The sequence below is a fragment of the Argiope bruennichi genome, chromosome 1, assembly GCF_947563725.1.
Source record: "Argiope bruennichi chromosome 1, qqArgBrue1.1, whole genome shotgun sequence".
Classification (NCBI taxonomy): domain Eukaryota; kingdom Metazoa; phylum Arthropoda; class Arachnida; order Araneae; family Araneidae; genus Argiope; species Argiope bruennichi.
The window spans coordinates 117,392,989-117,408,693 of NC_079151.1; the positions used below are offsets into that span (position 1 = coordinate 117,392,989).

Here is a 15,705-nt window from a genome sequence, read left to right on the forward strand (position 1 = left end):
ATCAGTACCTATTTTGCCTAAAAATATTAGGACAGTCATTTTTTTGTCATTCTGCACTACATAAATGGCTTGGTGGCATTTCGCGTCATTCCATTTTCTTAGCCCATCCATTTAGTAAAGATACTGATGGCCACACCATACCTTTTTTACTCTCACTTATTCAGGGAATATCTCATTAATTCATACCGCAAGTTCCTTTCTTTCCCATACACTTCAATATTCTCTGGTCGTTCTCTGCAGAATTTTACTAATTGACGAGCTCCCTGTTCGAATATCCGTATTTCTACGTCATGCCAAAATAGATCGGTTTCCACATTCTAGACCTGTTTTAATAAAGAATGGATCTCGTGAATGGCAGGCTTAAGGCTGGGATGTTGGAAAGACTCAAATTTATCTTTCTCGACGTGGGAAACAATTCGTACTCATAGCCACCACAACCACGAAGATAACTTTATCCCATCTGCTAAGTCGTATTTCTTCACGATCACTCTAATATTCCTTTCAAGAAACGGAAAGTACAGAATTTATACTTCACCATGGCTCATTGATACATGAATTAAGAGAAGTGGAATCGGAAGCATCACCGTTTAAAAATTTAATTTTGCACCTTTTAGAATAATTAAAAAAAAATATTCTCAAAGGAACAAGAATTCAACAATTAATTTTGTGCCTATTTGTTCTCAGGGCAGCAAAAATTCAACAAAAATCACTGTTAGAGATGATCAAGTAAATCTGGCACAGAAAGACGAATTCCAAATGTAGTAAGAATTATTCGAGTATGTAACCATATACTCCTCGAATGCCAATTGACTCGTATACCAAATTTAAACTTCTAATTTCAGTGTCTCATTTGCTTTTTCAAATTCAGCCAATTTGTATGTTAAATCTATTTTTCTCAACAACTTCTTGTATTAAAGGATCAATTCAATACTTTCGGAATAAAAAGCGCTTCCTTTTAGCTTTCGGAATTGTGGTCACATTTAAGCAGTAAATGACTTGTGCTTCATTTCACCGGCTCGCCATCTTACTATTGGTTTTGATGAGTTATGTTCTTGACGTAATATATCTTTTAGGTGCATTCCTATAGCAGTACTTCACCACCCCATATATATATATATATATATATATATATATATATATATATATATATATATATATATATATATATATATATATATATATATATATATATATATATATATATATATATATATATATATATATATATATATATATATATATATATATATATAAACAAGATAACTAGAGTAATTTTTGTTTGGATTTTAACCAGCTTGTAATATGTTTTTAGAAATGTAAAAACTTCGGAAGAGTTTGTAAGGGGACCATCTATAAAGTGAGTAAAAATGCTGGGGGAGGGAATAAAATTTGTTCATTTCACTATGACTTCTTTAATATTGAAGATAGAAAAATGATTGAAATTAGCGCCTCATAAAGACGAAAAACTTTTTAAAATTTTTCGATAACTGCATATCTTAGAAGTTAGTGGCTAAAAAGTAATTTCCAATCCCTAATTTTCCAATCCCCAATTTCTAACATCATCAATTTATGTTGCTAGTTTTAAAAAAATGAAACGAAACTTTTACTTTTCTTTCATTTCTATAGTTTGAAATTATTTAAATTCACAAGGAGTAAACAATTTTCTGAGGGAAAAGGGGAGCGGAGGTGGGGAATTGTTTGGTGGGTATACGAAAATGTTTTGGGCAGACAGTTTTCCTTGGTTTTTATTTAAGGTTTGAAAAGAATTTGAAAATTAGATGAAAAGACCTTTGCCTTTCAATCTGCGGAGGGGAATGTTTTTTAACATCGATCGGATGACTTAGTGATGAATGTTTTATACAGCATTCAATAAGGCGCAAAGATCGGAACTTTTGTAATTAAAACAGTTAAAGTTCTTTAGTTAAATTTAGAGTCATCGCAAACCATTATTGATTAACAATATAAGCTGATATTGTTATTGCCTATATTGATCGATCTTAGTCTTACATAGATCTTAAGAAGTGCTTCCTTTCAAATTGGTAAAACAAATCATTGGAGATATCCAGTGAAATTTACTGAATCGAATTGATACTTTAATGCTTCAAGAGCTTTCTCTCCTCTCCTTAAGTTTGGAATAAAAATCTATGGGCCGTAACAGACGACGAATCATTATGCAGAAGGTCCCCAATACTTATACCGAAACTTTCTCTGCCGAAGTTGCTGCAGTTCCTTTTTGGAGAAGGGGATTTTCCACGTCTTAGAGCCGGACAGAGGGCGGGGATTAGGGGCGGGGGGTCAAATCCTTCTGTTCATCGATATTCCAATGGCAACTCAACGACTGTATGTGTGTTGTCTCGACGTCGTCATTGCTAAGCCCCATCCAAGTCGGCAAGAAGAAAGAGGGTGTGAGGAACGAGGGGGGGGGAGGGGTGGCAGAGGTCTTAAAGTCTTTGGAAAAATGCTTGCCCAGGAATGTTTCCCGTTTGGGATTATTCCGGCGTAAGCTTTTTAAGGTGGCTTGAATGATGCTTTAATTTTAAGTGTTTTGAACCTGCAGATATTGAGATATAAATTTATCTGAAAAAAATATAAAAAGAATGTGAATGATATGAGTTGCTATGAAACATCTGGGCAGGATTGTTATAAGGCGATATGAATGCGATAATTTTAATTTGCGCTAACAATTCCGTGAATGAGTGATACGGCGTAGGCTGTGAAATTTTTTGATCGAGTTTAATTACATACTTGAAGCCATGATTTGTGATTCGTTTCGACTTTGGAAATAGAAGACGAAATGTTTTAAATCCGATTCCCTAAAAGATTGCCTAGTATTTGAGATTCGTGAGCTTTAAATCTATACTTATCTCATAGCGCCACCTAAGGTACATTTCTCTAAGTTTATTAATTACAAATAAAGCAGATTGACACAAAGAATGCTTTGCTTAGATTATTTAATGAATTAATTCCATTATTAATGATCTGCTATTAATCCTATTTCCCATCATATTATTAATTTTAAATAAAATAAGGAATATGAATTATAACTAAACATTTTACTTAAACCACTTAATTAAATTTCACTTAAAATTTAAAACATCTTAAAATAATTACACTAAAATTAGGAATATCATACTTTCTGTTATATTTATCTATTATATAAAAGTTTTTTTTAATGTAAACATTGTGTTTTACTCGCTTTGTGATTGGTAGATAGCGAGTCTCCTGTCCCATGTCATATGAAGTTTGTTTTTCCAGTATTGTTCGAAATATTTAATGAAAATTATTATTAAGTCATAGTAAGGATTTATTAAAGTGGTGAAAAAAGAAAAAGTAAAGCTTTAGTTAACGCTACACTAATAGAAAATGAGTTTAAAACAATGTTATTTGTTATTTCTATTTTTAGACGCACCGTTTGTGAAAATACTGATGAATAGCTTTCTTGAGTAACGGAATTTTTTCGTCTCTTGGCTAGCTATAGTCTGAATATCTAAGCAGTGCACATATTAGCTCTACATTGTTTTTAAAACAGTAATGAGACATTCGGCGATATCAGATAAAGAAAAAACTGCGAAGGAATACCGAGCAAAAATTTGGCAATTTGAAAAGAAAAACTGATCGTGAAGCTGCTAAGTTGGTTTCAAAATCTGAAAAATTGATTCATTATTTATACAGATATAAACAAAGCATGTTCTCATCGTGGGGTCTCGAGTTTTGAATCGGAAGTAGGCCGGTTGGTTTCATGTTCTAATCACGAAAAAATTAAGCTTACAGCATTGAACTTGCTAACTAGAACTGACGGACATCGCTTGCTTTATTGGACAACATCGGGGTTTGCAAGCGAAAGCGAAAAGGGGACGAAAGCCCTCTAGCGATGAAATAAAAAGTATTTCTGAAAATTGTTTATTAAACATAATCAGATATATTATTTTTCATATAAATAATAATGCAAAATTTCTTTCAATTTTATAAACAACAACAACAAAAAACCAACAACATAAAAACAATGAGGATCAGCTGTGTCCGGAGATATAAAACAAAGAAGAAAAAAAATATGCATGAAAATTGTTCTCGAAATCAAAATACAAACATCTTCCACCAACTTTTCAGTGGATAAACATTTTAAATGCTTTAAAATTTACGAAGCGGTTTTTCATCGTAGATCCAAAGTTTAACTCGGAATCTGCTCCTTTTAACGCAGTTTAATACATTTTTGATTAACGAGCTTTGTCATTACATCGCTAACGTCATGCTCTCTATGGCGGTCGTGGCAGAATAAAGTTTTATGCCTTACCGAAAATTTCAGCCTTGAAGGGCCAATCAATTTCACGGGACATGTTTCATGAGGGGGATAATTGATGAGCGGCCATGCGGAGGGCCCTGATGGACTCCCCGCGTTTTGTTTAAGGCCGGAAAATTTATCACGTGACTCATTTTTCTAAGGATGGGTTCCTGAAGCCCCTCCTTCAACTAAGGTGCATCAGAATGTATGCTCTACAGGAGATTCGTTTCATTAAAGGTCCAGTAAGAGCAGGATTTAATATTGGACTTCATTTTTCATCTGGGGAAAAAGATTCAATGTTAAGTGCGTCGATGATTGGGGATAGAAAAATATTCAATTGGTAGTTTGGATACATTCATTATTTAACGAACCATCAAAGAATATTTTTTTACAATTTCGAGTATTTTATCTATATTGGGTATCTGTATTTCTTCTCGTAAATGATGAAGTATAGATCAACAAAAATTTCATGTAGAAATGAATTAAGAAAATGATTATGAATGTATCTTATAAATGAAATATAATCGACAAAAATCTCATGTAGAAATTTTGATAGATCTCCAGTTTAAAGTCTTCCTGGGACTGAAAAATAATTTTCGAAATAGTGTCTTTCTATCTGTGAGCAATTTAGCTCTCCTCCCCCTCCCCAAAAGAGGATAGTTTAAGAAATGGAATTTAGTGAAGGAGGTTTCTCTATATGAAAATTGCCAATTAATATGAAAACGTCAATGAAATCTGCGGAGGGGAAGTTGCTGTATCCGTCCGTCCAGAACACGTAAACTTGATAATTTTAAAATAAAATGTGCTAGATTAATGAAATATTTGTATATGGCTTTATCATTAGCGTAGCATATGTATCAAATTTTGAATCGAATCTGACAAATATTTGAATTTTCGAATTACGTCTTTTGATTAACATTTATATGAATATGTGATCAACGTAAGGAGCTAGTTAAAAGAAATTTTGGTATTCGATTTTTGACATCATAAAGTCAATTCATATCAGTTTCTTTTCGGATTCAACCGACCAAATAGCTTGAGCTCTTAAATGCTTATTCAGTTTTATTAAATATACCACGAAGTTTAAAAAAACACCCACTTCAAATTATGTGTATATGCCGTAGATTGAAGGGAGAACTTTTATGTTGGTTTAATGAGTGTTTGACCTTCGTTACGTTAATCATGATATAATATGCATAAGAAGTAATACATGTAAATAAAAAGATACATGCAATAATAAGTCATAAATAGAAGAAATAAAGTACGTAAATTTGAAAATATATTCGAAAATACAGGATATGAGTTAAATAAGCTTAGGTATTGAAATGGCCAATTTTCTTTTGAACCTTACGCAACCGTCTTAACGATAAAAAAATTTACAATTCTAATTAATTTTGGAACTAATTATATTGAATTTTTCGTTTCATTGGCATGCATTTCCTGATCTCATTTTAAAATAAAGTCCTGATATGTAAACAGATAATTGTCCTGTTCCGAATTACCTATCCTAGGTCTGAGGGGTTACTCCCAGAATGTACATAAAGAAAATTCAAATTCCACAAAATAAAGCATTATAATTAAAAAGAACACCGAACTCATCATAGAACATAAGAAATAATGTCATAAACAGCAGCTTGAAATCAAAGATTGGATCGAGACATTTTCCTAGAAACTTCTCCAATAAAATTGTCCTTTCTATTTAATTATCTGCCAACAAACATTCTTGTTTACAATTGAAGGAAAACATGGATACACATCTGCCATTACTTACAGATCCCTTCTATTTCAACTGCCCTAATTTAAATAATTCTGAACTAGAATCTTTTGTTTAAAGTCTTCTACTGAAGTCTCCAAATGAGTCAAACTCTTCTAATTCAAACTTGAATCTTATTCTGCGCGGTTTCTGTAGTTGCTTCTTGAATTGCTCTGAGAGTAAATACATGAAGTTTTCACAAACTCCCGTTTGGCACTCAAAGGAATATGTGAGTAACGGATGATAAAAGAGTTGCTCAAAATTATCTTTAACATCGTCAGCATTTCACGAAATCACTCAGCACAATTTTTTCTAAAGAGTATATATGAAGTCTTTGATGACTCATGAGTGTCTGAATATTTGTTATTGAGAACACGGAATTAAATTATTGTGAAGTTTATTATTACTATATCATTATGAAAATTTGGTAATAATTATAGCTTTATCATATCAATCATATTCAAGATGAATTATAAAGGAATAAAGAATTAAAGAACATATGTGAAAAATTATTTATAAAAAGATGGTATATGGCATGATTTACCTAAATTAATATAAACAAATACTTAATTATAAACAAATATTTGTCAATTATTATTATTTAATCTTCAATATAATCAGCCATTCCTTACTTGAAAACTAGTTGTTTTCTGCGATATTTCCTTTCCTAAATTTAAAGAATCGGTTAAATATATGAATTAAGAGATAAACTAACGCTGCATAGTTGTTATACAAAAAATTATTAAACTATATTAACCCTTTCTAGGGCCGTGGGAAGTATGCTTCCCACAAATTTATCAATCTTTGTATGAAATTATGTAGGTTGCAATAAGTTCTGATAAATTTTTTTAGAAAGACGGAAACTTAGATGCTTCAGTTCTTTATCTCACACAAAATCATGTGTCTTGATTTGTTACTTAATTATTAATTAACCAAATTAATGAATTAATCAAATTAAATTTATCTGATAAGCTAAATGAATCTCTTTTCTTATTCTAATTTCAAACCTAAAATATTTTAACATAATATGACAAGAAAAAAATGGCCTTTTAAGGGGTTATATAGAGAAAGTATAGTAATCGTCAAAAAATTTGAACTCGACATTTTGACGACTCTGTACGCTTTTGATATCCATGTATTTGAAAAACACATTTTTTGGAAAATGTCCATTTGTCTGTCTATGACAAAGATAATTCAAAAACACTTTGAGATAGACGGATGAAATTTGGTACACAGCCGTTATACCAAATTTGTAAATTTCTATAAATTTTGAACAAAATTCATACAAATGAAGTCTGTCTGTCAAGCTGTTCGAATATGTTAACAGGATAACCACAAAACTCAAGGAGCCAAGCTGATAAAATTCGATATTCAGATTTAACATTTATTGCGTATACATCTATAAAAGTTTGAGTCAAATCCATCAATGGTTGACTGTCTGTCGGTCTGTACTTTCAGAAGCATGTAAGCGCGATAACTCGAAAATGAAAAAACTTAAATTTATTAAATTTGGTATGGTTGGTAAATTTGGTTTGGTACAATTGCACTTTTATATAAAATTTTTGTTTCAATCTGTTGGAAAAAAGCGTCTAAAAACACAAATTCGATTTTCTGATACTATTAACTCTTGTTAGGGATTCATCGCCAACTAACTCGCCAAGGATGACAGGATAGATTCCTTAAAAAGGCTAAATTCACTATAAAGGTTAATATTTCGTTACTATTGTACGTCAATGCCATGTAAAGTGTTTTCTGGGGTAATATCTTTATTACAGAGTATGAGAGAATACTTAGGAGAGATCACTCTCCAAGATGATGGGTGATGAGGGTTTTCTCCATGAATCTTATTTAAAAAAAAAAAAACGTTAACTGAAATATAATTATTTACTTATTGATAAGAAGCAAGTATCTCTTATTAGCTATTATTTATATAAAAGATTAGAAAAGAGTGTAAAGCCTTCATTACTTAATCTATCTTTACCATATTCGGAGCAATCCGTTAACAGGATTTGCAATATGGTAAGAAATCTAACTTATTATGATGGAATTTAAATTAAACTACTATTGCGATGTGTTTATTTATAAATATCATGATTTATATAATAAACTTTTTATTTTAAAATGTTTTTAAAATTCAAAGAAAATTAATTAATAGTATTAAAACTACGAAATTATTATCCCATCGACTCTCTATTTTGGAAAGAAGTAACAGTAACAGATGTAGGACTGTCATTTATGTATTTCAAATAAAGGTTATGCTATAACTATTTGAAAACAAAATATTAATTTATCAGAATTAAATGCTATGTCTTTAGCATTTTTAATTAGAAAACTTTTGAATTTTTGGAAGCCATCGGAATTAAAAAAAAATAACAAACTATTGATATTAAAAAGAATAATTGAAGCTATTAAAACTAAAAAGAGTATTTTTTCATGCAAAGATTAGTATATATTCTTGCTAAAAATTAGATAAAATTAATTGCCTAATGGGATATTAATTATTAATAACAGGACTAACTATTATAATTGGAGCAAATGGAAGTTATTCATTATAACAATAAAGAATGAAACTATCGGATGTTAGAGTAATCGTGCAATAAATGTCCACAAAATTTTCAAAATTAATGCTTTTAATAATTTAATTCCTGGAAATAAAATCAGTTAAAATAAAAATTGCCCTTTTTAATTTATTAAAAAATCAGTTCTTGAGGAATTAAATTTTAACAAATTATCGAATAAGCTAGGATTTCTAAAATTAAAACTGTTACTTATTTTGGCAAAGAATTAATATCAGGCTATACATATTCGTGTAAAAATGATTAAAAGAAATTAAACATTATCAAGATTTTAATGAAGAATTGTAGTACATTATTTATCAGAGTAAGAAGAAAAAGCATTCCTTTCTCTGGATAATTGTTATAAATAACAATTGTAACATCCCAAAAGGTGGAATTTATATACACTTTTTCCCTTTAACTGATGCATAATACAACATACTGATAATCACTATCAATAACAGATAAGTTATCTTATAGATAATTTATCCATGTAAGATAGTTAAAAATCAGATTATTACCACACAAAACTCAGCATGAATGTCTGTGAAGCAGACATGCTCATTTATATCTTTCCCATGAACTGACACAATCGGATTTCTCACTTATTACAGAGCATTATCATCTGTAAATTATTATTAACGAAGTATCTATTACTTCTATATATGATTAATATCTCACTACCTTACCCTTACTATACTGTGTATGCTAGTAAGAAAAATTAATCTTTTTAAGTTTATTTTTAATTGCCAATGCTTATTTATTAAAAAGAAATTCCCTGTAAAAATCTATGAAAGAAAGCAATATCATTTTAAGCTTTTTATTGCAATTAACACTACTAATTTGCAGAATAAAGCTTTATTTAAATTTCATTTATAAATTTTCACATTCATCACCGTGAGTCGAACGATCCATCTTCTCTATCCTAGTAAAAAATTAGTCAAACTCACATTGACTTTTAAACAAGGAATTAGATTTTATTTAGTGAGATTTTGACTGACAATACTGAAAAATCAACAATCTCAACAAATACTGAAAAATATTTATAAAATATTATTCATGAAATGTGTGCAGCCCCATACGAACTGTTTTCTACCGTTATGTATTAATTAGTTTAGTTTAGTTATATTAACGTTCCATTGTAAAGCAACACTAGGGCTATTTTGGGACGGACCTCGTCATTTTGAACCGTGGTCAGATGTCGAGGACGACACCTGAGCTAGCACACCCCTCTCCACACCATACCACACCAGCGGGAGGACGTTTGGCATGACGGATTTAACGTGCAGCAGACCCTCTTACACGACGGTTCTTCGGTGGAATCGGGTCTCGAACCTGAAACCCTACGGCTCACAAGCCAAGACCTTACCACCAGGCCACCACGGCCTTCACCGTTATGTATAAAATAACCTCAATAGCACTCATGTATAGTAAAATATTTGCAATATTATAAAATATTGAATAATTATATAATATTGTTGAATATTGAATAATATAATATTAGACAATAGTGCACAACATTCTGTGCTACCTGGAGGCTAAGACATTTTTTTAAATAACTAATGTTTCAAATTAATTACTACCCCAATAATATCCCAATATGGTATCATGCGCGAGTATGGTTAGTATAATCAGGCATGGCTAATTAGTGAGATATCTAGACAGTGGTGGCAATTAGCAAGACATTAGCCGGAATCTCTCATCAACTACGGAACATATAACTTATAAATTTATATTATCTCATATAAGTTAAGTCACGCTACGTGGATCACATACATTGCTGGTGTATAATGGGCTTATTATATGAGATATTTAATATATCCTTATCCCAAATGATATAACGCTTCTTGTACGGTATCGCAATGGCACGTAAGTAAGGAAGTTACACTCATATGGCATTCTTTTCCCACGGAGGAAACACTTTTATGGCATTCTTTCCACATTTACTTACAGAGTTACAGAACAGAAACACCTGTTAATAGAGTACGGATTGTTCGGAGTGAGCTATCGTGTGCGGAGTGGTGCGTGAAAGTGAGAAAGAGAGAAAGAGAGAGAGAGAGAGAGAGAGAGAGAGAGAGAGAGAGAGAGAGAGAGAGAGAGAGAAGGAGATTGAGCGGATGGCATACTCACATAGACTTCTTCCCATTGACTGACATATCTCACCAGCCTTGATAACCTGAGCAACCTCAGGAGGGAGAGCATTTTCGCAAAGCGCAGTATCCTGAGCGCCCTGCCTGCATGCAAGAGTTGATAATTATCTCCGTAACCCTGGTTGAAGATGAGGAAGATGTAGTCGAAGGGGATGGAGCTCAGCAAGTCCAGGAAGAACCAAGTGCGGATGTAGGTGCGAGCGATTTCTTTAGGGTCGAGGATCACTTGTTCTGAATTGTCTTGTTGCATTATACCTGCGGGACAGAAATCGGAGAAATGAGAAAATTGTGAATATTAACTACATCTGCTTCAAAGTAATTCCTTTCAATGACAAGGCATCCTACCAGAGTAGCTCGAGTACGAGGATGAGTAGTACAAGGCACAAGTGCACAATATCCATATCTAGCGAATATGAGCAAATGCTTTTTATAAAATGGATATGGACTTTGCTAGTAACGTGCATTATTTGAGATCAGTTCTCAATTTCCCAATTAGCGACTACTGCCGTTCAGCTAAACCGGATCACTGGGCAGTTCACTAGGAATATGTTTTTTCATTGTTTTCGATGGCAATTGCAATAATACCATCGAGTTTTCTTAATTCTGGAAGCATTTTCTAAAATTTTTTGAATGAAAAGTTCATAATGCTATCAATTGAAAAAACAATGGAAGTTTCTCCTTTCGGTTCCCTCATACAGTTATATAATAAGCAGCGTTTTGATTTCAATTTTTCATTACAGTTGAGAGAATCAAGTATGAGTTTTGAACTCTTTTCTCTTGACGATATACGTCGAAAATTTAAAGCACTTCTACAATTACGGTTTTTAAATCAGAAAACAAACTTCATTGTTCTAGTTTTCTCTGGTTTTGAATTCTCTTGCTTGAATATACATGGACAGGTAAGCACCAAAAGAATCTAATGCTAATGAGGTGTTATATATATATATATTTACTATATTTCATTTACAGTAAAATAAAAGTTATTGGAAGTGAGAGCCTGTAGCATTCATATGACGACAATGTGGTATAGCAAATGCGCCTGATATTACATGATGCACATTATCTGACAAACGACTGCATACTGATTTATTCTATGCTATGGCACCTATCTTCCTTTATTTTAAAAAATGTGCATCGTATTTTAAATTTAAATTGGTGAAATGTATTTGGTATGTATCCAGATATAATGAAATTATTTCTTTTATTAATTACAAATAATAAAATGTATCAAGATGTATATTAAGAAAAAGTTGATATATATAAATTAAATAAATACAAAATGTGCAATTTTTTTAAAAAAAAATTATTAGTCCATAAGAACTATTTTTATGAAGCAATGAATCAATTATCCATCAATCCAATGAATTATTTTCATTGTTAAAGCAAATATGCACATTCCTATGAGCATATTTCAATTTTTCAATACAAGTAACTACTAAACCTTTGAAACACTAATGATATATGTAGTTACTTATTTGAACACTTGACAAGAGTCACGAATCTCCCGATCGTATCAATCTAAGAAAAGAAAATCCACGATTTTCCGCCTAAGAATCATTCTTTGTCATTTCTTACCTTAGCAGAATTCCATGTAATTTTTTATCTAAGAAGAATTCTTGGTAATTCCTCAACTAAGAAGCATTCTTGTCATTTTTCAGCTAAGAAGCATTATTTATCATCCCTGAAACATTCTTTGGCATTCCTTATCTAAGAAGCATTATTTATCTTTTTTGAGATAAAACGCCCTCTTCGTCATTCCTCAGTTAAGAAATATTGTCATTCCTCAACTAAAATGCATTCTTCGCCTTTCTTTATCTAAGAAGCATTATTTATCATTCTTAAAACACATTCTTTGTCATTTCTTAGCTAAGAAGCATTCTTTGTCATTCCTCAACTAAGAAGCACTATTTGTCATTCTTCAGCTAAAGCGCATTCTTTGCCATACCTCAGCCAAGACGAAAAATGCATTTTTGCTGAAGAACATTTGTTTTCTAGATTGAGAAACTAAGAGGAACAATGGAAAACTATTACTCTGAATTCATACTGGCTCTAAATGAATATATATTTTTGTTATTGTTTCGTGCAATAATATTTTTCATCACAGTTGGACTACTTTGTTTAGAGCACTTGCTCTTGCCAGATAGTTGCGAAATTTTGTTCATATTTTATGATTTTTCTTAATGCATTGTGTAAAATTTAAGCTCCCTGTTTCCTGTTTTATTTCTACTATTTTTTAGATTTAATTTGTCGGTAATCAAGAAAATTTGCTTAAGAAAGTGAATATTCATTACTACTTTCGTATCTCAGGCCTCTTAATCCTGGCATATGTAAAATAAAGTAGTTAGTATACGTGAATTAGAAACTGTAAGTTTCATTTCACTAAAAAAAACCAGTCGTTAATAGCAGCTGCTTGTATATTGATTTTCTGTGCTTGTGCACGATTTCTATAGGATCGCTTACCGATTCATAAATTAAAGTTGCAATTCGAATATTGATGTTTCGCTTTCTCCAAACTTTTAAGTGCCAAATTTTTTTTGAGGTAAAGATAGGCAAAATTTATCTTAAGTATTGTACCGCTTGCACATCTTATACCACACTCATTTCTTACAGAAGGGAGGGGCTGATTTCAAATGAAAAGATGAGAGAAACCGGTTCTGACTTCTCTGGAGCAATAGTGGAATGGATATGTCGGCCACATTCGATGGCAGATCATATGATCCACAGAAAATGCTGTAACATGGGCCGATGATGGCGAACTTTTAACTAATCTTAGAACACATTAATAATAGAGGAGTGAGTAGCAGTATCAGTATATCGGCTGAATAAAGTTATTTATTCAATTAATATACTCATTTTAATAAAGATTTGCAAACAGTAAATGGGTTTCTTTGAATTACGATATTTCATATAAAATATGTTCACATTAAAAGTGTTACTGGTGAAAGCTTTTTTATTCCTGGAACCACCTGGTGTATCATCTAGTTTTTTTTAATTACATGTACATAAAAGATCTATATTAGCTGAATTTTGGTAATTATTTTTCTGAAATCCTTTTTTTAATTAAAATTATAACTGATAACCTTTTGAGAAGAAAAATATTAGCTACCAGTGCGCAATCTATAAAAAATATTGAAAAAATGTGGGTCATTGTAACATAATTGAAATAGAAGTTATTGTGTGAAAATGTAAGATTCCATTGTTTAAAATTTCTTTGAAGAATATTTGTAATATTATTTAAAAAAGCCGATGATTAAAAAATTCAGGGCAAATTTAAAAATGAGTGAATCTTAAACAAATGGAGATCGAAAGATATTATTACGAAATTTCCGGGGTTCGTTTGGATAGTGGGGTTAATATGGTGTGAAGAACGCTCAATCACGAGGCGGCAGTAGAAAATAAAACAACGACGTTTATTTACACGAAGACACACAGGACAGCACAAAGACGACAACTATATACAGCACAGAAGACGATTATCTTCAGCCGAGACGTGCAGCATACAACAGTAGCTCTACTCCGTCGCTGCTCCGCTAGTCCCTGGAAGACGAGTTCTTCACCATCGTTTCCGACTACTCTTCGACTCCACTGGTCCACGACCCAATTCACCGTCGGTTCACAACTCGATTCACCGCTGGTTCACAACTACGACTCCGATCTCCGACTACTCTTTCGCTTCCGACTACTCTTCGACTCCACTGGTCCACGACCCAATTCACCACCCTCCGGCAGCTGCGGGTGCTTCCTTTAATAGGTCTCAGGAGACGGGGCTAGTAGCCTCTCAACCAATGAGGAACGTTCGAGGCGTAACTCCGTTCCTACTGGACGATTCGGGAAAATTCTCGATGTTTCGGGTATAATCTATTTTGGCGCCAAAGTCGCCAAATTCGTCGCCAAGTCGCCAAATGGTCGCCAAGCTCTGGAATCTCCTATGGAGCCGACTATGCTGGGAAGCCGCATCAAGGATTCGTAACAATATCTATCATCAAAAAGAATGAAATTCAAATAGAATTTTTAAAACATAAATCGATGTTTACTGATGTCCCGCTTACAGTTTGAACAAGCTTATGGCTCTGCTTTTAAACAGTGAAGAATCTTATATGATAAGACAATAGTTTGAGAAAATGTTTTCAAATACTGCTACATTACTTACAATATACTATTATCCCACCAGAGATACAGATATCTGACGTAATATTTCTTTTACTCAGATTCTGTCACATCAAAGAGTGGTTTACATCAATAACAAAATTCCTGATTGGAGGATAACACACTGAACAGTTGTAAATCATTACTATCATTACCAAATATTTATCCTAAACTAGAAAACTGCCGATCCATTTAGTGGTTTAAATTTTAAAATAAGATATCAAAAGTTAAAATAAAATATCAAAGTAATTTCATATGAAAAAAAAAAAGAATCTTCATTCTGTGAAAGCAGCATTTTTTTATTCAATACGATTTTTTGTTCAAATTGCTCTGAAAGTCTGAATAACACTATATACTTATTTTCATCTCTAGATGTATTTTTCTGATTTTTCTCTGATTATTCAGATCTCTTTAAAAATAATTACCAAGATAAAGGTATTTAAATTTGAATGGTTTTTATTTTATGCTGCATTAAAATTTAGCTACGCCTTTAAATTTTTATTTTTACATTTATCTGTTCTATGTAAAATTCCAGAAAAATAAAAATCAGAATATAACAATAAAAATAATTGAATCACAAAATACTCATATAATTTGCAGACGAAATTATTTGGAAAACAAATGACATTTCAGCCGAAAGCTCTTCAAATCAAATAAAAACAAATATCATACTCAACTCAAAACTCCTAATTATTGCCTTAATTACCGTTGGAATTCGGGAAATTAATTGCTTCATTATTTCCCACCCATTCTTCATTAATTAATTCGCAGATGGTGGTTAGAACCCTCAAACCGCACGGAGAATTAATCACATAATTAAGA

General features: G+C 31.9%; 1 protein-coding gene across 1 annotated transcript in view; it reads right to left on the reverse strand.

Moving 5' to 3' along the window:
- The window catches only part of LOC129967801 (potassium/sodium hyperpolarization-activated cyclic nucleotide-gated channel 2-like), a 293,220-nt gene that overhangs the window by 151,928 nt on the left and 125,587 nt on the right, over positions 1-15,705 (reverse strand). The window contains exon 3 of the mRNA XM_056081912.1: positions 10,718-10,992. Coding sequence (XP_055937887.1) covers positions 10,718-10,992 — 275 coding nt within the window. The remainder of the gene's footprint in view (positions 1-10,717; positions 10,993-15,705) is intronic.